Source organism: Chiloscyllium plagiosum, unplaced genomic scaffold (assembly GCF_037043375.1).
Source record: "Chiloscyllium plagiosum isolate Xiang-an unplaced genomic scaffold, Cpla_swu_hap1 HiC_scaffold_3, whole genome shotgun sequence".
Lineage (NCBI taxonomy): Eukaryota > Metazoa > Chordata > Chondrichthyes > Orectolobiformes > Hemiscylliidae > Chiloscyllium > Chiloscyllium plagiosum.
In genome coordinates this window covers 154,821,853-154,847,040 of record NW_028270141.1, presented here as the reverse complement: position 1 = coordinate 154,847,040, position 25,188 = coordinate 154,821,853, and the positions used below count along the sequence as shown (strand labels likewise).

General features: G+C 44.6%; 1 protein-coding gene across 1 annotated transcript in view; it reads left to right on the top strand.

The window, feature by feature from the left end:
* The window catches only part of LOC122540182 (dynein axonemal heavy chain 8-like), a 1,370,012-nt gene that overhangs the window by 692,937 nt on the left and 651,887 nt on the right, over positions 1 to 25,188 (top strand). Inside the window, exon 38 of the mRNA XM_087976825.1 lies at positions 6,525 to 6,688. Coding sequence (XP_087832951.1) covers positions 6,525 to 6,688 — 164 coding nt within the window. The remainder of the gene's footprint in view (positions 1 to 6,524; positions 6,689 to 25,188) is intronic.

The following is a 25,188-nucleotide window of genomic DNA, read 5'->3' as shown; positions in this document are numbered from 1 at the left end:
AAGAAGAGAGAGATTATGAATGCAAACTCGCATAGAATATAAAAACAGTTAGGAAAAGTTTTTATAAAAGGATAGTTAAAGTGGACTGAAGGTCCCTTGCAGGATGAGAAAAGGGAATTAATATTGGGTAATACTGAAGCAGCAGAGAATTTGAATAACTATTTTGTATCACGTGGACAATGTGTCCAACATGCCAAAGAATGATGTTAAGGATATGATGGGAGGTGAGGACCTCAATTCAATTGTGATCACTAAAGGAGTAGTGTTGAGCAAACTCATAGAATCTCTAAAGTTTGGAAACATGCCATTCAGCCCAACAAGTCCACATCAATCCTCCAAAGAGGCCCATTACTCTACATTTATCCCTGACTAATACACCTAACCTACACATCCTTGAACACAATGGGCAATTTAACATGAGGAGAAAGTGAGGTCTGCAGATGCTTGAGATCAGAGCTGGAAATGTGTTGCTGGAAAAGCGCAGCAGGTCAGGCAGCATCCAGGGAACAGGAGAATCGACATTTTGGGCATAAGCCCTTTTTCCTGAAGAAGGGCTTATGCCCGAAACGTCGATTCTCCTGTTCCCTGGATGCTGCCTGACCTGCTGCGCTTTTCCAGCAACACATTTTCAGCAATTTAACATGGCCAATTCATCTAATCTGCACATCTTTGGACTGTGGGAGGAAACCAGAGCACCCTCTCGGAAATCCCACAGAGACACAGATAGTTGCCTGAGGCTAGAATTGAACCCAGGTCACTGGTGTTATGAGGCAGCAATGCTAACCACTGAGCCATCGTGCCACCTGAACTTGAGAGTCTAAAGGTAGATATGTCCCTTGATCCTGATGGAATGCAATCCATGTGCTGAAAGAAATGGCAGAAGTTTTGTAGATGCGTTAGTGGTAATTTACCAAAATTCACTGGACTCCAGACAGATCCCGACAGACTGGAGGACAGTGAATGTCATGCTGCTGTTTGAAAAAGAGTGTAGGCAAAAGGCAGGTAACTACAGCCTAGTGAGCTTAACATCAATGCTCGGGAAAATGCTGGAGGCTATCATGAAAGAAGAAATAGTGAGATGTCTGGTTGGAAAGGGTTCCATCAGGCAGATGCAGCATGGATTCACGAAGGCAAGGTCGTGTTTGACAAACTTACTGGAGTTGTTTGAGGATGTAACAAGCGAGGTAGATGGAGGGGAACAGGTGGATGTTGTATACTTGAATTTCCAGAAGGCGTTCAATAAGGTGCCGCATAAAAGAATCATCCATGAGATAAAAATGTACAGAGTTGCGGGACATATACTAGCATAGATAGAGGATGGTTGAAACTTTATTGCTGGAACAGCACAGCAGGTCAGGCAGCATCCAGGGAACAGGAGATTCGATGTTTCGGGCACAGGCCCTTCTTCAGGAATGAGCAGAGAGTGTTCAGCAGGAGAAGATAAAAGGTAGGGAGGAGGGACTTGGAGGAGGGGCGTTGGAAATGTGATAGGTGGAAAGAGGTCAAGGTGAGGGTGATAGGTCGGAGTAGGATGGAGGCGGAGAGGTCAAGAAGAAGACTGCAGGTCAGGAAGGCGGTGCCGGGCTGGAGGGATTCGGCTGAGACAAGGTGGGGGGAGGGGGGATGAAGAAACTGGTGAAGTCCAAGTTCATCCCCTGTGGTTGGAGGGTTCCCAGTCGGAAGATAAGACGCTCCTCCTCCGACCGTCGCGTTGTTGTGGTTTGGCGGTGGATGAGTCCAATGACCTGCATATCCTTGGTGGAGTGGGAGGGGGAGTTGAAATGTTGTGCTACAGGGTGGTTGGGTTGGTTCGTCCGGGTGGCCCAGAGGTGCTCTCTGAATCGCTCCGCAAGTAGGCGGCCTGTCTCCCCAATATAGAGGAGGCCACACCGGCTGCAGCGGATGCAGTAGATGATGTGGGTGGAGGTGCAGGTGAATCTGTGGCGGATATGGAAGTTTCCTTTGGGGCCTTGGAGAGAAGTGAGGGGGGAGGTGTGGGCGCAAGTGTTGCACCTCCTGCGGTTGCAAGGGAAGGTGCCGGGAGTGGAGGTTGGGTCGGTGGGGGGTGTGGATCTGACAAGGGAGTCGCGGAGGGAGTGGTCTCTACGGAAAGCTGATAGGGGAGGGGAGGGAAATATACCCTTGGTGCTGGGGTCTGTTTGGAGGTGGCGGAAGTGACGGCGGATGATGCGCTGTACATGGAGATTGGTGGGGTGGTAGGTGAGGACCAGTGGGGTTCTGTCCTGGTGGCGGTTGGAGGGGCGGGGCTCAAGGGCGGAGGAGCGGGGAGTGGAGGAGATGCGGTGGAGGGCACCGTCGACCACGTCGGGGGGGAAATTGCGGTCCTTGAAGAAGGAGGCCATCTGTGTTGTACGTATTTTGAACTGGTCCTCCTGGGAGCAGAGATAGAGGATGGGTTAACCAATAGAAAGCAGATAGTTGGAATAACTGGATGTTTCTCTGGTTGGTGATCAGTGGTGAGTGGGGTGCCACAGGGGTCGGTGTTGGGCCCGCAACTGTTCATGATATATATCAATGATTTGGAAGAGGGGACCGAGTGTAACATATCCAAGTTTTCTATTGACACTAAATTGAGTGGAAAGACAAACTGTGCTGAGGATGTGAAGTGTCTGCAGAAAGATGTAGATAGGTTAAGTGGGTGGGCAAAGGTCTGGCAGATGGAGTACAACATTGGTAAATTTGAGGTTATCCACTTTGAAAGTAAAAATAGTAGGTCAGAGTTTTATTTAAATGGTGAAAGATTGCAGCATGCTGTTGTACAGGGATGCTCATACACCATGCTTGATTTGCAGGTGCAACAGGTAATCAGGAAGGCAAACGGAATATGGCTTTCATTGCTAGAGAGATTGAATTTAAAACCAGTGAGATTCTGCTGCAATTGTACAAGGTGCTGGTGAGGCTGCACCTGGAGTATTGTACGTAGTTCTGGTCTCCTTACTTGAGAAAGGATACATTGGTTTTTGAGACAGTGCAGAAGAGATTCACCAGGTTGATTCTGGAGATGAGGGAGTTACCCTATGAGGAAAGATAGAACCGCCTGGGACTGTACCCTCTAGAAACTGATAGATAAGACAGAGGCAGGCAAGTTGTTTCCACTTGTGAGTGAGACCAGGACGAGGGACATGGCCTCAAGATTGGGGAGATAGATTTAGGGCAGAGATGAGGAGGAACTGCTTTTCCCAGAGAGTAATGAATCTGTGGAATTCTCTGTCCAAGGAAGAAGTGGAGGCGGCTGCATTAAATATATTCAAGACACAGTTGAATGGGCTTTTGCATGGTAGGGGAATTAATGCTTATGGGGATAATGCAGGTAGGAGAAGTTGAGATGATGGATAGATCAGCCATGATCTTCATGAATGGCAGAGCAGGCTTAATGGTCCAAATGGCCTCCTCTTGCTTCTATTACCATGAAACTATGAAAAAGTAAGGATGAAACATTTGCAGCAATCTTCAACCAGAAGTGGTGAATGGATGAATCATCTCGACCTCCTCCAGCATTACAGATACCAATCTTAAACCAATTTAATTCTTTCCACATGTTTTCAAGTAATAGTTAGATGTTGTGGATATTGCAAAAGCTGTGGGCCTTGACAATATTCCAGCAATGTTATTGTCGACTTATACTCCAAACTTGCCGCACCCTTAGCTAAGCTGCTTTGGTACAGCCACAATACTCATGTCTACCCAATGATGTGGAAAATTGCCCAGGTATGTTCTGTACACAAAATGCAGGTCAAATCCAACCCCAATAATTCCTGCCCCATCAGTCTAATCTTGAATATTAACAAAGTGATGGAGGGTATCAACAGTTCTATTAAGCAGAATTTTCTGAAAATAGCCAGCTTACTGAAGCCCAGTTTGGGCCACTCAGCTACTGACCTCATTGTAGCCTTGATTCAACTGTGAACAAAAGAGCAGAATTCCAGAGGTTAAGTCAGAGTGACAGATCATCACATTAAAGCCACATTTGACTGAGTGTGGCACAGCAGGAATTCACCAAAGATCTATTGGCAGCACCTTTCAAATCCATAATCAATTCCACCTTGAAGAGCAAAGCCTGCAGATACATGGGAATACCACCATTTGTGAGTTCCCCTCAATGCCCTCTCATCATCCTGACTTGTAACTATGTCACCATTCCTTCACTGTCATTGGGTCAAATTCCTCAAATTGCCTCCCTAATGACATAGGAGAAAGTGAGGACTGCAGATGCTGGAGATCAGAGCTGAAAATGTGTTGCTGAAAAGCGCAGCAGGTCAGGCAGTATCCAAGGAGCAGGAGAATCGACGTTTCGGGCCTGGGCGCTTCCTCAGGAATGAGGAAAGTGTGCCAAGCAGGCTAAGATAAAAGGTAGGGAGGAGGGACTTAGGGGAGGGGCGTTGGAAATGCGATAGGTGGAAGGAGGTTAAGGTGAGGGTGATAAGGTGAGGGTGATAGGCCGGGATGGGGGTGGGGGTGAAGAGGTCAGGAAGAAGATTGCAGGTTAGGAAGGTGGTGCTGAGTTCGAAGGTTGGGACTGAGACAAGGTGGGGGGAGGGGAAATGAGGAAACTGGAGAAGTTTGAGTTCATCCCTTGTGGTTGGAGGGTTCCTAGGCAGAAGTTGAGGCGCTCTTCCTCCAGCCGTCGTGTTGCTATGGTCTGGCGATGGAGGAGTCCAAAGACCTGCATGTCCTTGGTGCGGTGGGAGGGGGAGTTGAAGTGTTGAGACACGGGATGGTTGGGTTGGTTGGTCCGGGTGTCCCAGAGGTGTTCTCTGAAACGTTCTGCAAGTAGGCGGCCTGTCTCCCCAATATAGAGGAGGCCACATCGAGTGCAGCGGATGCAGTAAATGATGTGTGCGGAAGTGCAGGTGAATTTGTGGCGGATATGGAAGGATCCCTTGGGGCCTTGGAGGGAAGTAAGGGGGGAGGTGTGGGCGCAAGTTTTGTATTTCTTGCGGTTGCAGGGGAAGGTGCTGGGAGTGGAGGTTGGGTTGGTGGGGGGTGTGGACCTGACGAGGGAGTCACGGAGGGAGTGGTCTTTTCGGAACGCTGATAGGGGAGGGGAGGGAAATATATCCTTGGTGGTGGGGTCCGTTTGGAGGTGGCGGAAATGGCGACAGATGATACGATGTATATGGAGGTTGGTGGGGTGGTAAGTGAGGACCAGTGGGGTTCTGTCCTGGTGGCGATTGGAAGTGCGGGGCTCAAGGGCGGAGGAGCGGGAAGTGAAGGAGATGCAGTGGAGAGCATTGTCGACCACGTCTGGGGGGAAGTTGCGGTCTTTGAAGAAAAAGGCCATCTGGGTTGTTCGGTATTGGAACTGGTCCTCCTGGGAGCAGATGCGGCGGAGACGAAGGAATTGGGAATATGGGATGGCATTTTTACATAGGCCAAAGTGGGAGGAGGTGGAGTCTAGGTAGCTGTGGGAGTCGGTTGGTTTATAGTAAATGTCCGTGTTGATTCGGTCGCCCGAGATAGAAATGGAGAGGTCTAGGAAGGGGAGGGAGGAGTCTGAGACGGTCCAGGTAAATTTGAGGTCGGGTTGAAAGGTGTTGGTAAAGTGGATGAACTGTTCAACCTCCTCGTGGGAGCATGAGGCAGCGCCGATACAGTCTCATCTTCCGCCTAGGAACCCTCCAACCACAAGGGATGAACTCAGACTTCTCCAGTTTCCTCATTTCCCCTCCCCCACCTTGTCTCAGTCCCAACCCTCGAACTCAGCACCACCTTCCTAACCTGCAATCTTCTTCCTGACCTCTCCACCCCCACCCGCACTCCGGCCTATCACCCTCACCTTATCACCCTCACCTTAACCTCCTTCCACCTATCGCATTTCCAACGCCCCTCCCCCAAGTCCCTCCTCCCTATCTTTTATCTTAGCCTGCTTGGCACACTTTCCTCATTCCTGAGGAAGAGCTCATGCCCGAAACATCGATTCTCCTGCTCCTGGATACTGCCTGACCTGCTGCGCTTTTCCAGCAACACATTTTCATCCCTAATGACATTGTCGGTTCACCTCTAGCAAAGTGGATAGAAGCAGTTCAGGAAAACAGCTCACCATCACCTTGTCAAAGACAACTAGAGATGACCAACAGATGCTGGCCCAGCCAGCAGCACATGTTTTCACATGTCAAAATAGCATGTGCAAGGGCACAAGGAGAAGGTAAGACAGTGCTAATAAGTGAATTGTCCCTTCCAAAGGTCAGCATAGACATGACCAGCTGACTGGCTTCCTTCTGTGATTCTGTGAAGAAAACATCGGCCAGTGTTTGAATTTTTCAGGAGAAAAAAATAAAGGGTGCATTCATAGCTCACTTTGTCATTTAAGTTTGAGACTCACATGAAAGGGAGTATTTATTTGGTATTGTTCTTCACTAATAATACATTAAAACACTTGAATGGAGATAATGTGCTGACCCAGAGTTTTTAAAAGAAGTTTTCTAAGGATTTTTTAAATTAGAAATGCCACTGTCACTTTGCAAACTGTAGTTGATGACATGGATGCATCCCTTTTTTCTTAGGAAGCAAAACGATTTCAAAATGTTGATAAATCATGGATAAAAATTATGCAGCGAGCTCATGAAATTCCAATCGTTGTGCAGTGCTGTGTCGGTGATGACATTATGGGACAGCTTCTGCCTCACTTACAGGAACAACTAGAGGTCTGCCAGAAATCCTTAACAGGGTAAGATAATTAGGTTATTTAATCATTTGGCTGGATCTATCATTCTCCTGCCTTTAGTATGAAGGTAAGAGAACAAGTTAAAGTCAATGGGTGATCTGCTGTCTGTTCCCTCCTCACTAGAAATTTACCAGCTGCAGAAGTAGGTGACATTGTGCAGCCCACCTGCCACTTGGTCAGTGGAAGTCCTTAATTGAACTAATAAAACCCAGATAATGGCCTCAAGCCAATGGCAATGAGAGAATTTCATTGCATGAGTCCCTCCTTAATTGACACCTTGGACCAATCAGAAGACCTCTCCAAAATGAAACCCCAACCTTCAGGTTTCTGGCCTCGACCCATTTCATCCCCACTCCAAAACTCTTATAAAGTTACGATGCATTATTGACAGTGTTATGTGCTGTCCTCGCAATAGCCATGGATGCATGAGTTCTGATTGGCCAGCAGATTTCTGAGGCGGAAGACTGTGACTGACCATCACAAAACCTGGTCTGGCAGGATCTGAGGAGCAGGAGAATTGACATTTCGAGCATAAGCCCTTTATTAGCAATCATCATTTCTCCTGCTCCTCAGATGCTGCCTGACCAGGTTTTGTGATGGTCAGTCACAGTCTTCCGCCTCAGAAATCTGCTGGCCAATCAGAACTCATGCATCCATGGCTATTGCGAGGCTGTGATGTTCTACTACCACACTCTTTGACTCTGATCTCCAGCATCTGCTCAGTCCTTACTTTCTGTCATCAGAAAACCCCACAGTGTTTCATCATTGGTAAGACATTTAGTGTGAACATACTTGAAAGTGAAATTATCCAAAGATATCAAGTTGTCAATCAGATGGATAACAAGAATTTATTTAGCAACAACAAAAAGTCATACACTGTAACAATAATAATGCCCACATCCTGTAGGCAGATTTCAATGAAGTTATCTCTGGGTTCTCAATTCAATGACATATTGTTCTGTCAGGCTTTCTTGGTGGGCATTCCCAGTCAGTGTTCTGATCATCGAATTCAGTTTCATTCTCAGAAGATTATTTTTCATGTTCCAAGGGAACATACAAACATGTAAATCAGGAGCAGCAGTAACCAGCTACCTAGATTACACCTCCTCCCATCCTGCACCCTGTAAAAACGCCATCCCATATTCCCAATTCCTTCGCCTCCGCCGCATCTGCTCCCAGGAGGACCAATTCCAATACCGAACAACCCAGATGGCCTCCTTCTTCAAAGACCGCAATTTCCCCTCAGACGTGGTCGACGATGCTCTCCACCGCATCTCCTTCACTTCACACTCCTCCGCCCTTGAATCCCGTCCCTCCAATCGCCACCAGGACAGAACCCCATTGGTCCTCACCGACCACTCCACCAACCTCCAGATACATCGTATCATCCTTCGTTATTTCCGCCACCCCCAAATAGACCCCATCACCAAGGATACATTTCCCTCCCCTCCCGTATCAGCGTTCCGGAAAGACCACTCCCTCTGCGACTCCCTCGTCAGGTCCACACCCCTCACCAACCCAACCACCATTCCCGGCACCTTTCCTTGCAACCGCAAGAAATGCAAAATTTGCGCCCACACCTCCCCCCTCACTTCCCTCCAAGGCCCCAATGGATCCTTCCATATCCATCACAAATTCACCTGAACCTCCACACACATCATTTACTGCATCCGCTGCACCCGATGTGGCCTCCTCTACTTTGGGGAGACAGGCCGCCTACTTGCGGAACGTTTCAGAGAACACCTCTGGGACACCCGCACCAACCAACCCAACCACCCCGTGGCTGAACACTTTAACTTCCCCTCCCACTCCACCAAGGACATGCAGGTCCTTGGCCTCCTCCATCGCCAGACCATGGCAACACGACGCCTGGAGGAAGAACGCCTCATCTTCTGCCTAGGAACGCTCCAACCACATGGGATGAATGCAGACTTCTCCAGTTTCCTCATTTCCCCTCCCCCACCTTGTCTCAGTCCCAACCCTCAAACTCAGCACCACCTTCCTAACCTGCAATCTTCTTCCTGACCTCTCCACCCCCACCCGCACTCCGGCCTATCACCCTCACCTTATCACCCTCACCTTAACCTCCTTCCACCTATCGCATTCCCAACACCCCTCCCCCAAGTCCCTCCTCCCTACCTTTTATCTTAGCCTGCTTGGCATACCTTCCTCATTCCTGAAGAAGGGCTTATGTCCAAAACATCGATTCTCCTGCTCCTCGGATGCTGTCTGACCTGCTGCGCTTTTCCAGGAACACATTTTTCAGCTCTGATCTCCAGCACCTGCAGTCCTCACTTTCCCCTGTGGTCTCTGTCTATGCCATGATGTTTAGATTGATTCTAATCTATAAAGTGAGATAACGGAGTTTTACATGAATTCATGCAGGTTTTGAGGTTAGAGTTCTACATGAATGCATGCAGTTTTTGAGCAAAGTACAACGTAACTCAGCAAGTACAAATCCACCCCACAAAATATATGTGTGCATGTGAGTCTTTGTATGTGTGTGCCTGGGTTGGGGGTTGTGAGTGTGAGAAAATGTATGTGTGTGTGCAGTGAGTGCAGAGTGTCTTAAGTCTGTGAGGGGGTGTATATGTGAGTGTGGGAGTGTATGTGTCTGTAGGAGTGTGTGGGTGTCTGTGTGCGCGTCTGTGTGTATGTGTGTCCATGTGTATGTGTGTATAGGAGTGCCTGTGTGTCCGTGAGAGAGTGTGTGTGTGTGTGTAGGAGTATCTGTTGTGTGTGTGTAGTTCAATGGTGATCACCTGTAATGTGACATGAACCCAAGGTCCCGGTTGAGGCCCTCCATATGGGTACCGAACTTAGCTATCAGCCTCTGCTCGGCCACTTTTCTCTGCTGCCTGTCCCGAAGTCCACCTTGGAGGATGGTCACCTGAAGGTCCGAGGCTGAATGTCCTGGACCACTGAAGTGTTCGCCAACTGGGAGGGAACCCTCCTGTCTGTTGATTGTTGTGCGGTGCCCATTCATCCGTTGTCGTAGCCTTTGCTCGGTTTCCCCAATGTACCATGCCTCCGGGCATCCCTGCCTGCAACGTATAAGATAGACAACGTTGGCTGAGTCACATGAGTACCTGCCACGTACAAGGTGAGAGGTGTCCCCACGTGTAATGGTGGTATCTATGTCCACACTCTGACACATCTTGCAACGCCTACCGTGACAGGGTTGTATGGAGTTGTCCTGAGAGCCAGGCAGCTTGCTACGAACAACAATCTGTTTGAGGTTTGGTGGTTGTTTAAAGGCAAGTAGTGGAGGTATGGGGAAGGTCTTGGTGAGGTGCTCATCCTCATTGATAATGTGTTGCAAGTCACGAAGAACATGGCATAATTTTTCAGCTCCTGGGAAATGCTGAACAACGAAGGGTACCCTGTCGGTTCCAGCACATGTCTGTCTCCTGAGGATGTCATTATGGTTCCTTGCTGTGACACATCGGAACTGGCGGTCGATGAGTTGGGCATCGTACCCTGGTTCTTGTGAGGGCATCCCTGGGTACTTCCAGGTGTCTGTCACGTTCCTCCTCATCTGTGCAGATCCATGTATGTATAGGGCTTGTCCATAGGGGATGGCTGTTTTGGGTGGAAGCTGGAGAAGTGTAGCATTGTGAGGGTGTCTGTGGGTTTGCGGTAGAGTGTGGTGCTGAAGTGTCCATCCTTGATGGAGACGCATGTGTCCAAGAATGAGACAGATAGTCGAGAGTAGTCCATGGTGAGTTTGATGGTGGGATGAAACTTGTTGATGTCACTGTGTAGTTTTATCAGTGACTCCTTGCCATGGGTCCAGAGGAAGAAAATGTCGTCAATGTACCTGGTGTACAATGTTGGTTGGAGATCCTGCATAGAGAAGAAGTCTTGTTCGAACCTGTGCTAAAAAATGTTGGCATATTGGGGTGCAAATTTGGTCCCCATGGCTGTTCCGTGTGTCTGGATGAAGAACTTCATTGCTAAAGGGATTGAGTTTAAAACAGGGAGGTTATGTTATGTTGCAGCAGCACAGGATGCTGGTGAAGCCACACCTGGAGTACTGTGTGCAGTTTTAGTCTCCTTACTTGAGAAAGGATGTACTGGCATTAGAGGGGATGCAGAGGAGGTTCACTGGGTTGATTCCAGGGTTGGGGGAGTTGGCTTATGAGGAGAGACTGATTAGACTGGGATTATATTCATTGAAATTTGGAATAATGAGGGGGGATCTTATCAAAACATATAAAATTATGAAGAGAATAGATAGGATTGAAGTAGAGAGGATGTTTCCACTGGCAAGTGCAACTAGGACATAGCCTCAAAATCAGGGGGAACCAGATTTAGGACTGAATTGAGAAGGAACTTCTTCACCCAGACGGTTGTGAATCTATGGAATTCCCTTCACAGTGAAGGAGTTGAGGTCTCCTCAGTAAATGCTTTTAAAACTAAGATTGATAATTTTTGAACAGTAAAGGAATTAAGAGTTATGGTGAAAGGGTAGGTGGGTGGTGCTGAAGCCATGAATAGATCAGCCATGATCTTATTGAATGGTGAAGCAGGCTCAAGTGCCGAGATGGCCTATTCCTGTTCCTTGTTCTTATGTTCTTATGTCCTTTATAAAATCATGAGGGGCATGGATAAGTGAATAGCAAAGGTCTTTTCCCTAGGGTAGTGGAGTTCAAAACTAGAGAACATATTTTTAAGGTGAGAGAAGAAAGATTTAAAAGGAGCTTGAGGGGCAACATTTTCATGCAGAGAGCCATACGTGAAATGATCTGCCAGAAGAAGTAGTAGATGCAGGTATAGTTACTACATTTAAAATAAATTTAGACAGACACATGAATAGGAAAAGCTTAGAGGGATATGGGACAAGTGCAGGCAAGTGGGACTAGTTTAGTTGGGAAACTTGGTTAGAATGGATGAGTTGGACTGAAGGGTTGCTTCCGTGCTGTATGACTCTATGACTCCATAAATGACAGCCATTGCAATGACATAGCTGCAAAGACTGGGACTTGAATATTTAAGGGTGCATGAAGTCTGGAAGCGGTTGTAGGATAGCCCTGTTCTTCAAGGATATCATGAATACAATATGATCTTTGTTTTGGAGATGAAGGTGAACTATCAGTTTTAACAGTGAAGAGAAATAGTAAAGGCAAGAACTTATATTCAAGCCAAGGTGTAGTGGGAGACATTTAAACAGAATATTTCAGTATGCACAGAATAGAAACATTCCAACAAGAAAGAAGAATTCCAAGGGGTGGACTCTTAGCTGTGGTTAACTAAAATGTTAAAAATCATGTCAGATTTAAAGAAAAGGCATATAAAGTACAGCAAAGAACGACTAATTGTTATGGCTGAGTTTGATAGAGAGCAATGTCTCTATAGTTCCACTACTCTATGGGCCACAACACAGAAATAAAATTGCTTTATCTAGCTACCAAATCGGCAATTAAATACCACATATATAAAAAGATTTAAAAGAATTTTTTAAAATCTATTAACCAGATTAATGAAAACAAATTGATTGTTTATTATCAAAACAGCACAGGAAAAGAAAGAAAAGCACTGATTTTCAGCAGAGATTGACTTTCTGAAATAAAACAGATACTCTGGCTGATGGGTTAATCTTGAATACAAAAGAATAAAGATTAGTTCATTCTGCAGTTTGTTGCTCTGATGTTCTGGCACGGGTGATCAAGTCTCTGCTCATTGCAAGGTTTTGCAGACACTGCTTATTTAGGATATACAATATTAATGATTATTCAATTAGTTTTCTCAAACAATACATAGAATTCACTCCGAACACAACAAAAATGCTTCCTTTTCAAATGGGAGAGATCAGTTGGGCAGCTCATTCATAGCAACACAACTTGCCTCTAGCAAGCAATCTGAACTAAAAATAAGAAAAAACCTCCTCCAAATGAGTCAATGTTCAAAAGCAGGCCCAGCAGCAGTCTACAGCAGTTCATCATTTGATTTCAAGGAAGTCTTGTTCAAGAAAAACTCCAATGTGCAAAATGAACTTTCAATGACTTCTTTCAAAGAAACAGTTAAAAATCACACAACACCAGGTTATTGTCCAACAGGTTTAATTGGAAGCACACTAGCTTTCGGAGCGACGCTCCTTCGTCAGGTGGTAGTGGAGGGCTCAATCCTAACACACAGAATTTATAGCAAAAAGAAACAAGTCCAAATCAAAGAAACAGGTTTGGGTATTTTTACTAAAGTGAAATAAATCAACAATCTTTCAAAACTGAAGTCCTCCAAACAATATTAAAGTGTTTTTGCAACTTAATGAAGAGGGAAAGCTAGCTAGATTTATAAGCAATAAACATTAAATATGTCTATAAATATCTAAAAGGGAAAAGGTTGATTCAAGGTTGAATGTCAGTATTGCAGCAAATGGACCTGGTGAATTGAAGGGAGGAATTTAAAAGGTGGTGATGGCCAAGTGGTAGTATTGCTGAAGTGTCCATAAAGAAAACTTGATAAAGTCTGGGGACATGGGATCGATTCCTGCAACAACAGATGGTGGAAGTTGAATTCAACAAGCGTATGGAATTAAGAGTCAAATGATAACCATGATTCGATTGTTGGAATAAACTATCCAGTTCACGAATGTCCTTGAGAGAAGAGAACTGCTGTCCTTCCCTGTCTGGTCTACACGTGACTCCAGATGCATAACAATGTAGTTGAGTTTTAAATGTTCTCTGGGCAGTTAGAGATCGGCAATGTGCTGACTTAACCAATGATATCCTCATCCCATGATTGAATTTAATTATTTTAAAAATTGAGGATGAGAGATGAATGTTGGCTTAGCTGATCATAGAATCCCTACAGTGTGGAAACAGGCCATTTAGCCCAATAAGTCCACACCAACCCTCTGAAGAGAAAGCCACCCAGACCCATTCCCCTACCCTATTATTCTACATTTCCCCTGAATAAAACAGCTAACCTATATACCCCTGAACAATGTGGGCAATTTAGCATAGCCAATTCACCAATACTGCACATCTTTGCACTATGGGAGGAAACCCACATAGACAAGGGGAGAATGTGCAAACTCCACACAGAATTTGGTCAAAGGTGGAATCAAATCCAGGTCCCTGGTACTATGAGGCAGCAGTGCTAATCACTGAGCCTCTATGCCACCCCTACATACTGACGATGTACACATCCCACAAAAGAATAAATAAAATAATGGAATATGTAAAATGGTAGATAAATTAAACACATATAAATAACATGCAATATTAAGTGTAAATCAGTAAATGGAAACATTACAACATAGTAAATAGGAGCAGATGTAGGCCATTTGGCTCTCAAGCCTGCTCAGCTATTCAATTTAATCACGGCTGATCACCCAACTCAGCACCCTGTTCTTGCTTTCACCCCATACCCTTTTATACCTTTAGACTAAGAGCTAGATCTACATTTTTCTTAAATGCCTTCATGATTTTGACCTCAACAGCTTCCTGTGGCAGAGAATTCCATAAACTAATAACTCTCTGGGTGATGAATTCCTCCTAATCTCTATCCTAAAAGCAGCTTACATAAGGTGGAGGAAGCAAGAATCTAGCACAGCTTTAGAATATTACAGGCTTGCTAGAAAGAAGCTCAGAAATGGACTGAGGAGAGCCAGGAGGGGGCATGAAAAAGGCTTGGCAAGAAGGATTAGGGAGAACCCAAAGGCATTTTACTCATATATGAGGAATAAGAGAATGACCAGGGAGAAGGTAGGGCTGATCAGGGATAGCGTAGGGAAGTTGTAAGTAGAGTCTGAGCAGATAGGGGAAGCCTTAAATGAGTTTTTTGCTTTGGTTTTCACTAAGGAAAGGGACCTTGGTGTGAATGAGAACTTTGAGGAGCTGGGATACAGGCTTGACCAGATCAAGATCGATGAAGTTGATGTGCTGAAAACTTTGGAAAACATTAAGATTGATAAGTCCCCAGGGCCAGACCAGATTTATCCTGGGCTGATCCGGAAAGCGAGAAAGGAGGTTGCTAAGCCACTGGCGAAGATCTTTACCTCCTTACTCTCCATGGGGGTCGTACCGGAGGATAGGAAGGAGGCGAATGTTGTTCCTCTTTTCAGGAAGGGTATTAGGGAAATCCCTGGAAATTACAGAGAAGTCAGTCTTACATCTGTGGTCAGCAAAGTTTTGGAAAGAATTCTGAGGGATAGGATTAATGACGATTTGGAAAAGCATAGCATGACTAAAGGCAGTCACCGTGGCTTTGTGAGGGGCAGGTCATGCCTCACAAATCTTATTGAATTCTTTTATGGAGGTGGCAAGACAGGTCGACAAAGGTTGAGCAGTGGGTGTGGTGTATATGGACTGAAGCAAGGCATTTGATAAGGTTTCCCATGGTAGGCTCATTCATAAAGTCAGGAAATATGGGATACAGGGAGATTTGGCTATCAGGATTCAGAATTTGTTGGCTGACAGAAGGCAGAGAGTGATTGTAGATGGAAGGTATTCTGCATGGAGGTCAATGTTGAGTGGGGTCCCGCAGGGCTCTGTTCTTGGGCCTCTGCTCTTTGTAGTTTTTATAAATGACTTGGATGAGGAGGTTGAGGGGTGGGTTAGTACATGTGCAGATGACACAAAGGTTGGAGGTGTCGTTGATAGTATAGAGGGCTATTGCAGGCTGCAGCGCGACATAGACAGAATGCAAAGTTGAGAAATGGCAGATGGAGTTCAACCTGGATAAATGTGAAGTGATGCATTTGGATGGTCAAACTCAAATGCTGAATATAGGATTAAAGACAAGATTCTTGGCAGTGTGGAGGAACAGAGGGATCAGGATGTGCAAGTGCATAGATCCCTCAAAGTTGCCACCCAAGTGAATAAGGTTGTTAAAAAGCAGATGGTGTTTTGGCTTTCATTAACAGGAGATCGAGTTTAAGAGCCATGAGGTTTTGCTACAGCTCTACAAGTCCCTGGTGAGACCACACTTGGAATATTGTGTCCAGTTCTGGTCGCCCTGCTATAGGAAAGATACAGAGGCTTTGGAGAGGGTGCAAAGAAGGTTTACCAGGAGGCTGCCTGGACTGGAGGGCTTGCCTTATGAAGAGAGGTTGAATAAGCTTGGAATTTTCCCTCTGGAGAGAAGGAGGAAGAGAGGAGACCTGATTGAGGTATACAAGATAATGAGAGGAATGGATAGTGTCAATAGCCAGACACTTTTCCGCAGGGCAGGATTGACTGGTATAAGGGGTCATAGTTTTAAGATATTAGGAGAAAGATATAGAGGTGACATCAGAGGAAGGTTCTTTACACAGAGTTGTGAATGTATGCTCGGCATTGCTAGCGGTGGTAGTGGAAGCAGAGTCATTAGGAACATTTAAGCGACTGCTGGACATGCACATGGATAGCAGTGAGTTTAGGGTTGCATAGGTTAAGTTAATTTATTTTATATTAGGATTAACCCTCTACACAACATCGTGGGTAAAAGGGCCTGTTCTGTGCTGTAATTTTTCTATGTTCTATGTTCTTCTATGTTCTAAAAGATTTATTCTGTATTCTTAGACTGTTTAGTTTCACATGCTAATTTCTGAAGTGAGAACTTCTTGAAAGCCTTCTGAAAATCCAAGTAAACCACATCACTGATAAGAGCTGAAAATGTGTTGCTGGAAAAGCGCAGCAGGTCAGGCAGCATCCAAGGAGCAGGAGAATCGACATTTCGGGCATGAGCCCTTCTTCAGGAAACCTGAGCATTCCTGAAGAAGGGCTCATGCCCGAAACGTTGATTCTCCTGCTCCTTGGATGCTGCCTGACCTGCTGCGCTTTTTCAGCAACACATTTTCAGCTCTGATCTCCAGCATCTGCAGTCCTCACTTTCTCCTCACATCACTGATAATGCCTGATCTATTCAACATGTAACATCCTCAAAAAATTCCAACAGATTTGTCAGGTTTCCCCTTCATAAGTCCATGCTGACTCTGTCTGATCCTGTCACTATCTACTGAGTGCTCTGCTATTATATCTTTTGTAATGGATTGAAGCATTTTTCCCACTAATAGTGTCACAATAACAGATCTATAATTCATTGTTTTCTCTTTGCCTCCCTTCTTAAATAATGGAGTTTCATTAGCTATCCCCCAATTCATAAAAATGATTCCAGAGTCAATAAAAATTGGAAAATGGTTACTAGTGCTAGTGCTATTTCTAGGGCCACTTCCTTAAGTACTTTGAGATGAAGCCTATCAGGTTAGAGTCAGAGAGTCATAGAGATGTACAGCATGGAAACCGACCCTTCGGTCCAACCTGTCCATGTCGACCAGATATCCCAACCCAATCTAGTCCCACCTGCCAGCACACGGCCCATATCCCTCCAAACCCTTCCTATTCATATACCCATCCAAATGCCTCTTACATGTTGCAATTATACCAGCCTCCACCACATCCTCTGGCAGCTTATTCCATACACGTACCACCCTCTGCGTGAAAAAGTTGCCCCTTAAGTCTCTTTTATATCTTTCCCCTCTCACCCTAAACCTATGCCCTCTAGTTCTGGACTCCCCAACCCATAGACTTTGTCTATTTATCCTATCCATGCCCCTCATAATTTTGTAAACCTCTATAAGATCACCCCTCAGCCTCTGATGCTTCAGGGAAAACAGCCCCAGCCCGTTCAGCCTCTCCCCATAGCTCAGTTCCTCCAACCCTGGCAACATCCTTGTAAATCTTTTCTGAACCCTTTCAAGTTTCACAACGTCTTTCCGATAGGAAGGTGACCAGAATTGCATGCAATATTCCAACAGTGGCCTAACCAATGTCCTGTAAAGCCGCAACATGACCTCCCAGCCCCTGTACTCAATACTCTGACCGATAAAGGAAAGCATACCAAGCGCCTTCTTCACTATCCTATCTACCTGCGACTCAAGGTTCTAGGGATTTATTTGCCTTTATTCCCATTAGTTCCTCCAATACCATTTCCTTTATGATATCAATTTCTTTCCAAAGTGCATGATAAAATAAGCTTCATATAAGCCATTGGGAGACTGTCCAGAGTGAGGTACAGCCTGAACGAGTGTGTTGCTAGAAATTTAGTGCATCATGGGAAATCAGTGCATAGGGGAAGGGGTGTTTTTTGTTTCTTTTTGGTTTATAGTTTGTAATGTATTTTTCAGGCTTAATGGTTTGTCAGGCTGTAAGCTTCAACTGAACAGAGAAAGGGTCAGCAGTAAGATAAATTAAGGCCCAGAATTGGGGATCCAGCATTTCAGCTTGAACAAAGCAGACAGAGAGAAGTCCTTGTTTAACAATTGCGGTTTCCAAGGTCTGCTGATTGGAAAAACAAATCAACCAGTGGCATCACAGGAAAGTGATGGGTGATTGGTTCATGATTTTAAAGAGTGTGTTTTTTAAGGAAAGGATTAACTGAGAAATGCCAAGAATGAGTGGAAGCCGCTAATATAATAAAGCAACATAAGTAAGCAAAGTAAGGTAAGCATATAGGAGTTAAGTTAATAGTATTCTTACATAAGTATAATGATATTTTTTAGAAAATAGAATTGCAAAGGGCCCCCCGTGCTACATGATAAATCATGGATGCTTCAGTTGTCCCTAGTGACCAAGAATAGAGGAAATGTGCCAAGCTACACCTCCTGACAAATTGCATTTTGGAGCTGGAGTTATGGGTGCATTCAATGTGGAACATTCAAAATGCTGATCATGTCATAGATAGCACATTTGGTGAGATGGTCATGTTGCAGGTACAGATTGAATGAGCAGAAATCGAATGGGAAACCACCAAGGAGAGTATAGGAAGGCAGGTAGTGCAGGAGCCCTCTATGACCATCTCATAGATATATTTTTTTGGATACTGTTGGGAAAGATGACTATGGATGGCAAAGCACTGGCAGGTAACATCATGGCAACATAAGTGGGTTTGCGCAACAAAAAGGAAAAAAAAAGAATGATCGGGAAATCATGGTGGGGAATTCAATTGGAATAAGGAACAGATAGGCATTTCTGAAACAGCAAAAAAGACTCCAGGATGGTATGTTGCCTCCTTGGTGCCAGGGCCAGAAATACCTTTGAATGTCTGCAGGGCATTCTGAAGGGAGGGAAAACAGATGGCGATGATGGTACATTTTCGTCCAAATGACACAGGTAGAAGAATGAATGAGGACATGAAAGTGGTATTTATGGATGTAGGTTTGCTCGCTGAGCTGGAAGGTTCGTTTCCAGATGTTTCGTTACCCTACTAGGTAACATCTTCAGTGGGCCTCAGGCGAAGCGCTGTACATGATTCCCGCTTTCTATTTATATGTTTGGGTTTCTTTGGGTTGGCGATATCATTTCCTGTGATCATGTAATTTCCTTTTTTTCTGAAGAGGTGGTAAATGGGGTCTAACTCGATGTGATTGTTGATAGAGTTCCGGTTGGAATGCCATGCTTCTAGGAATTCTCGTCTGTGTCTCTGTTTGGCTTGTCCTAAGATGGATGTGTTGTCCCAGTCGAAGTGGTATCCTTCCTTATCTGTATGTAAGGATACTAGTGAGAGAGATTGGGTCATGTTGTTTTGTGGCTAGTTAGTGTTCATGTATCCTGGTGGCTAGTTTTCTGCCTGTTTGTCCAATGTAGTGTTTGTTACAGTCCTTGCACGGTATTTTGTAAATGACATTAGTTTTGCTTGTTGTCTGTTTAGGGTCTTTCAAGTTCATTAGCTGCTGTTTTAGTGTGTTGGTGGGTTTGTGAGCTACCATGATGCCAAGGGGTCTGAGTAGTCTGGCAGCCATTTCTGAGATGTCCTACATGTAGGGGAGAGTGGTTAGAGTTTCTGGACGTGTTTTGTAGCTCAGCAGGCAAACCTACATCCAGAACCTCAACCAGACCTACAAATCTTCTCAAAACTCGCTAAGTAGTACTTATGGAGCCCATGGGTAGATTGAAGAGCAGGACCAAAAAAGGTAATAATTTTTGTGTCGTTCTGGTGTCACATTGAGTGAGTTAGACAATAGGAGGTTAGTATCAATTTCTGGGACATTGAGGCTGTTGTTGGGGGTGGTGGGATTGGGTTGCACCTAAACCAGGAAGATTGCTAGTGCTGTTAGGGAGGGTTTGAACTAACTTGGCAGGGTTCAGGATCTATAGAAAATGTTCAGCAGGTTAGAAGAGACATAAGTGAGTCAGGAAAGCATCAACATTATAGGTCAGTTCAGGCACAAGGGTATTTAGCAAGGTTGAAAAGTACTTAATTGAATGAAAGGAATCTGTCAAACAAGGTAGATGAGTTGAGGTCACAAATTAAACATGGGGTTATCTTGTCATTGGCATAATTGAAAAATGTTTGAGAGAGGGTCAATCTGGCAGCTTAATTTTCCAAGATATTGGGTCTTTAGGCGAGACTGGAAAGGAAGAAGGTGTGTTCCAATATTGATCAGGGAATCTATTATAGCAGTAAGGATGGATGATATTTGAGAATGCTCCTCAAATGAGACCATATTGAGAGAACTTAAAAAACCAAAAAAAAAGTACTCCCATAGTAGTGTACTATAACCTTCCCTAACAGTATGAGAAAAATGGAAGAGCAGATATGTAAACAAATTTCAGGGAAATATGAAAGTAATAGGATAGTGATAGTTGGGGATTTCAACTTTCCCAACGTTAACTGGTCTATTCATTGCGTCAAAGATTTAGAGGAAGCAGAATTCTTAAAATGCATCCAAGAGAGTTTCTTAAGCCAGTACATAGATTGCCTACAGGCGAGGGGGCAGTCATAGACTTAATATTAGGTAATGAAGCCGGGCAGGTGGTTGAAGTATTAGTGAGGGAGCATTTTGCAGACAGAAATCATAACTCTGTTAGATTCAAGATTGTTATGGAAACAGACAAGAATGGGCCTGAAAGCAGAGTTCTTCCTTGGGGAAGGCTAATTTTATTAAGATCAGATATAACTTGGCCTGAGAGGATTTGGAGCAGATCCTTTCAAATCTCAGAACAATTGGTGCACTTCTGAAGGAAATATGGAAAGTACAGGGCCAACATGTTCAAAAAAGAAAAAGGATGGAACTGTCAGACCCTGTGATCTCTGGAAATCGAGGAGAAGATAGCATTGGATTAAGATTAAAAAGGAAATTTACGGCAGCTTTCAATAGCTTAAAGCAGCAGATGCCCTCAAGGTGAATAGAATTTAAAACAATTAGGAAAACTAAAAGGGGACATGAAAGGCTCGTAAAATAAAGGGAAATCCTATGTAATTTTTCAGGTACACTAGGATAAAAGGACAATGAGGGTAAGAGGAGGCCCTAGTACGAACGAAAGTAGTTATTTGTGCATTGAGCCAGAAAGTGTAGGTAGGGTTTGAAGTGAATACTTTAGGTCGGTACTCACTAGTGAGAGGGATGATATGGCTATATAAATCAGGGACAAGATCTGTGAATAATTGAAGAAATTAGTATAAACAGAGATGAGATTCTGAGTGTTCTAGCAGGGTTAAAATTAGATAAATCTCCAGTTTCAGATGAAATGCATCCCAAGTTGTTGAGTGAGTCAAGATTGAAATAGTAACGGCACTGGCAATAATTTTCAGTTCCTCTCTGGTCAAGGAGAGGTGCTGAAGGACTGTAGGACAGCCAATGTTGGAATGCAGGCTTCAATGTGGTTCAGCCTATTCATCTTGTTAAACCAACTTCAAAGATCAATCCAGTGTATCCCCAGCATCTCTAATATACTTTGTCCATTCTGCTCAGTATGCTGATTTGGACCACCTTAGGAACTCTACCCCTGTACTAAGGATCAGGTTGACTACTGCAGTACTTTCAATCCATGCCGCCTTGTGTTCAGGAGGGTAACTTCTTTGATTTGATTTATTTATTATCACATGTACCTAGATGCAGTAAAAAGCTTTATTTACAAGCAGTATAGGCAGATCAGAGTAAGCAAGGACATACAGATCATAGGATGAAAAAACATAGTCAGAGACATACAGATTACATTGCATAGGAAATCGGCTAGCTGAAAGAAGACAGAGGGTGGTGGTAGATGGGAAATATTCATCCTGGAGTTCAGTTACTAGTGGCTACCACAAAGATCTGTTTTGGGTCCACTGTTGTTTGTACTTTATATAAATGACCTGATTGAAGGCATAGAAGGACGGGTTAATAAATTTGCAGATGACACGAAGGTTGGTAGAGTTCCAGATGATGACAAAGGATATTGTAAGTTACAGAGAGACATGGAAAAGCTGCAGAGCTGGGCTGAGAGGTGGCAAATGGAGTTTAATGTCGAAAAGTGTGAGGTGATTCACTTTGAAAGGAATGACAATAATAAAGAGTTCTGGGCTAATGGTAAGATTCTATGCAGTGTAGATCAACAGAGAGATTTTGGTGTCTAGGTACATAGATCCTTGAAAGTTGCCACCCAGATTGATAGGGTTGTTAAGAAAGCATATGGTGTGTTAGCTTTTATTGATAGAGGGATTGAGTTTCAGAATCATGAGATCATGCTGTAGCTGTACAAAACTCTGGTGCAGCCACATTTAAGAGAATTGCATACAGTTCTGGTCACCACATTTTAGGAAGGATGTGTAAGCTTTGGAAAGGGTTCAGAGGAGATTTACCAGGGTGTTGCCTGTATGGAGGGAAGATCTTACGAGAAATGGCTGAAGAGACTTAGAGTCATAGAGATGTACAGCATGGAAACAGACCCTTCGGTCCAACTCGTCCATGCCGACCAGATATCCCAACCCAATCTAGTCCCACCTGCCAGCACCTGGCCTATATCCCTCCAAACCCTTCCTATTCATATACACATCCAAATGCCTCTTAAATGTTGCAATTGTACCAGCCTCCGCCACTTCCTCTGGCAGCTCATTCCATACACGTACCACTCTCTGTGTGAAAAAGTTGACCCTTAGGTCTCTTTTATATCTTTCCCCTCTCACCCTAAACCTATGCCATCTAGTTCTGGACTCCCCCACCCCAGGGAAAAGACTTTGCCTATTTATCCTATCCATGCCCCTCAGAATTTTGCAAACCTCTATAAGGTCACCCCTCAGCCTCCGACGCTCTAGGGAAAACAGTCCCAGCCTGTTCAGCCTCTGCCTATAGCTCAAATCCTCCAACCCTGGCAACATCCTTGTAAATATTTTCTGAACCCTTTCAAGTTTCACAACATCTTTCTGATAGGAAGGAGACCAGAATTGCGCGCAATATTCCAACAGTGGCCGAACCAATGTCCTGTACAGCTGCAACATGACCTCCCAACTCCTGTACTCAATACTCTGACCAATAAAGGAAAGCATATCAAGCGCCTTCTTCACTGTCCTATCTACCTGTGACTCCACTTTCAAGGAGCTATGAGCCTGCACTCCAAGGTCTCTTTATTCAGCAACACTCCCTCGGACCTTACCATTAAGTGTATAAGTCCTGCTAAGATTTGCTTTCCCAAAATGCAGCTGTTTTCATTAGAGAGAAGGTTAAGAGGTGACTTAATTGAGACATATGAGACAATCAGAGAGTTGGATAGGTTGGACAGTGAGACCCTTTTTCCTTGGATGGCGATGGCTAGCATGAGGGGAAATAGCTTCAAACTGAGGGGTGATAGATGTGGGGCAGATGTCAGAGATAATTTCTTTATTCAGAGAGTAGTAGGGGCATTGAACGCACTGCTTCAACAGTAATAGACTCACCAACTTTAAGGGCATTTAACTGTTCATTGAATAGGCATATGGACGAGAATGGAATAGTGTAGGTTAGATGGGCTTCAGATTGGTTCCACAGGTTGGCACAATATCAGGGACCAAAATACCTGTACTGCACTGTAATGCTCTATGTTCTATGTTCTAATCCAGAAAGCTAGCTAATGTTCTGGGAACCCAGGTTTGAATCTTGCCATGGCAGATGATGGAATTTAAATTCAATGCAAATCTGGAATTAAGAGTCCAATAATAACCATGAATCCATTGTCAATTGTTGGAAAAAATCCATCTACTTCACTCGGGAAGGAAACTGCCTTCCTTATCTGGTTTGGCCTGCATGTGACTCCAGACCCACAACAATGTGGTTGACTTTTAACTGCCATCTGTGCAATTAGGAATGGGCAATAAATACTGGCCGATCCTATCATGCCCACATCTGAAAAATAAATGAAAAAAATAGCTGACTCTATTGTACAGCTGGGAGAGTTCAACGTGCAGGCGAGCAATGGTATTTGAGCACTCTATAGTCAACGGCACAAATAGGCATTTTTGTGACCATGAGATTCCAGGATGTTGTGTTGCTTCCCTACTCAAGAATGTCTCTGTGCAGGGACAGGATATACTGAGAGAGGGGAAACAGCCAGAGATCGAGATTCATATTGGAACAAATGACAGAGGTAAAAAGGAGTTTAGGCAGAATAGCCTCTAGGGTTATCACCTTGAGATTCCCCTTAATATCACATTCTAATGGGGCCAGAAATAGGAAGGTAGTACAGCTGAACATGTGGTAAAGGAGCCGGTGTTGGAAGGAGGGATTCAGATCTGGATTATTAGGATCTCTTTCAGGGCATGTGGAACCTGTACAAAAATAATAGGCTGTACCTGAACTAGAAGAGCACCAATATTCATTTCAGGGAGGATTGCTAGTGCTACCTGGGAGGGTTTAAACAAGTATGACAGGGTTTGTGAACTGGAGCGGCAGATCAGGGTATAAGGAGAAGGTAGCAGCTGATAGAGTGAACAAGAAGGGCCAGTTTATTGAACAAGGATGGATTATAAGAAGTGAATTGAGGAAGCCAGAAGGGAGAAATAATAATAAGATGCTGAGTGTAGAAGTGAACTGTACAAGTAGTAGAAGTGACCTGTACAAGCAGGATGGATTGCACCTAAATTGGAAGGGGATTCATATACTGGCAGGCAAATTTGCTAGAGCTGCTCGGGAGGATTTAAACTAGTAAGGTTGGGGGTTGGGGGGGAGGTTGGGACCCAGGGAGATAGTGAGGAAAGAGATCAATCTGAGACTGGTACAGTTGAGAACAGAAGTGAGTCGAACAGTCACGGCAGGCAGGGACAAGGTAGGACTAATAAATTAAACTGCATTTATTTCAATGCAAGGGGCCGAGCAGGGAAGACAGCTGAACTCAAGGCATGGTTAGGAACATGGGACTGGGATATCATAGCAATTATAGAAACATGGCTCAGGGATGGGTAAGACTGGAAGCTTAATGTTCCAGGATACAAATGCTACAGCAAGGATAGACAGGGAGGCAAGGTGGGGGGGGGGGGGGGGGGGGGGGGGGGGGTAGGGGGGGGGGGGGGTAGGGGGGGGGGGTGGAATTTTTGATAAGGGGTGGCATTACAGCTGTGCTGAGGGAGGATATTCCTGGAAATACACCCAGGGAAGGTATTTTGGTGGAACTGAGAAATAAGAAAGGGATGATCACCTTATTGGGATTGTATTATAGACCCCCTAATAGTGAGAGGGAAATTGAGAAAGAAACTTGTAAGGATATCTCAGCTATCTGTAAGAATAATAGGGTGGTTATGGTAGGGGATTTTAACTTTCCAAACATAGACTTGGACTGTCATAGTGTTAA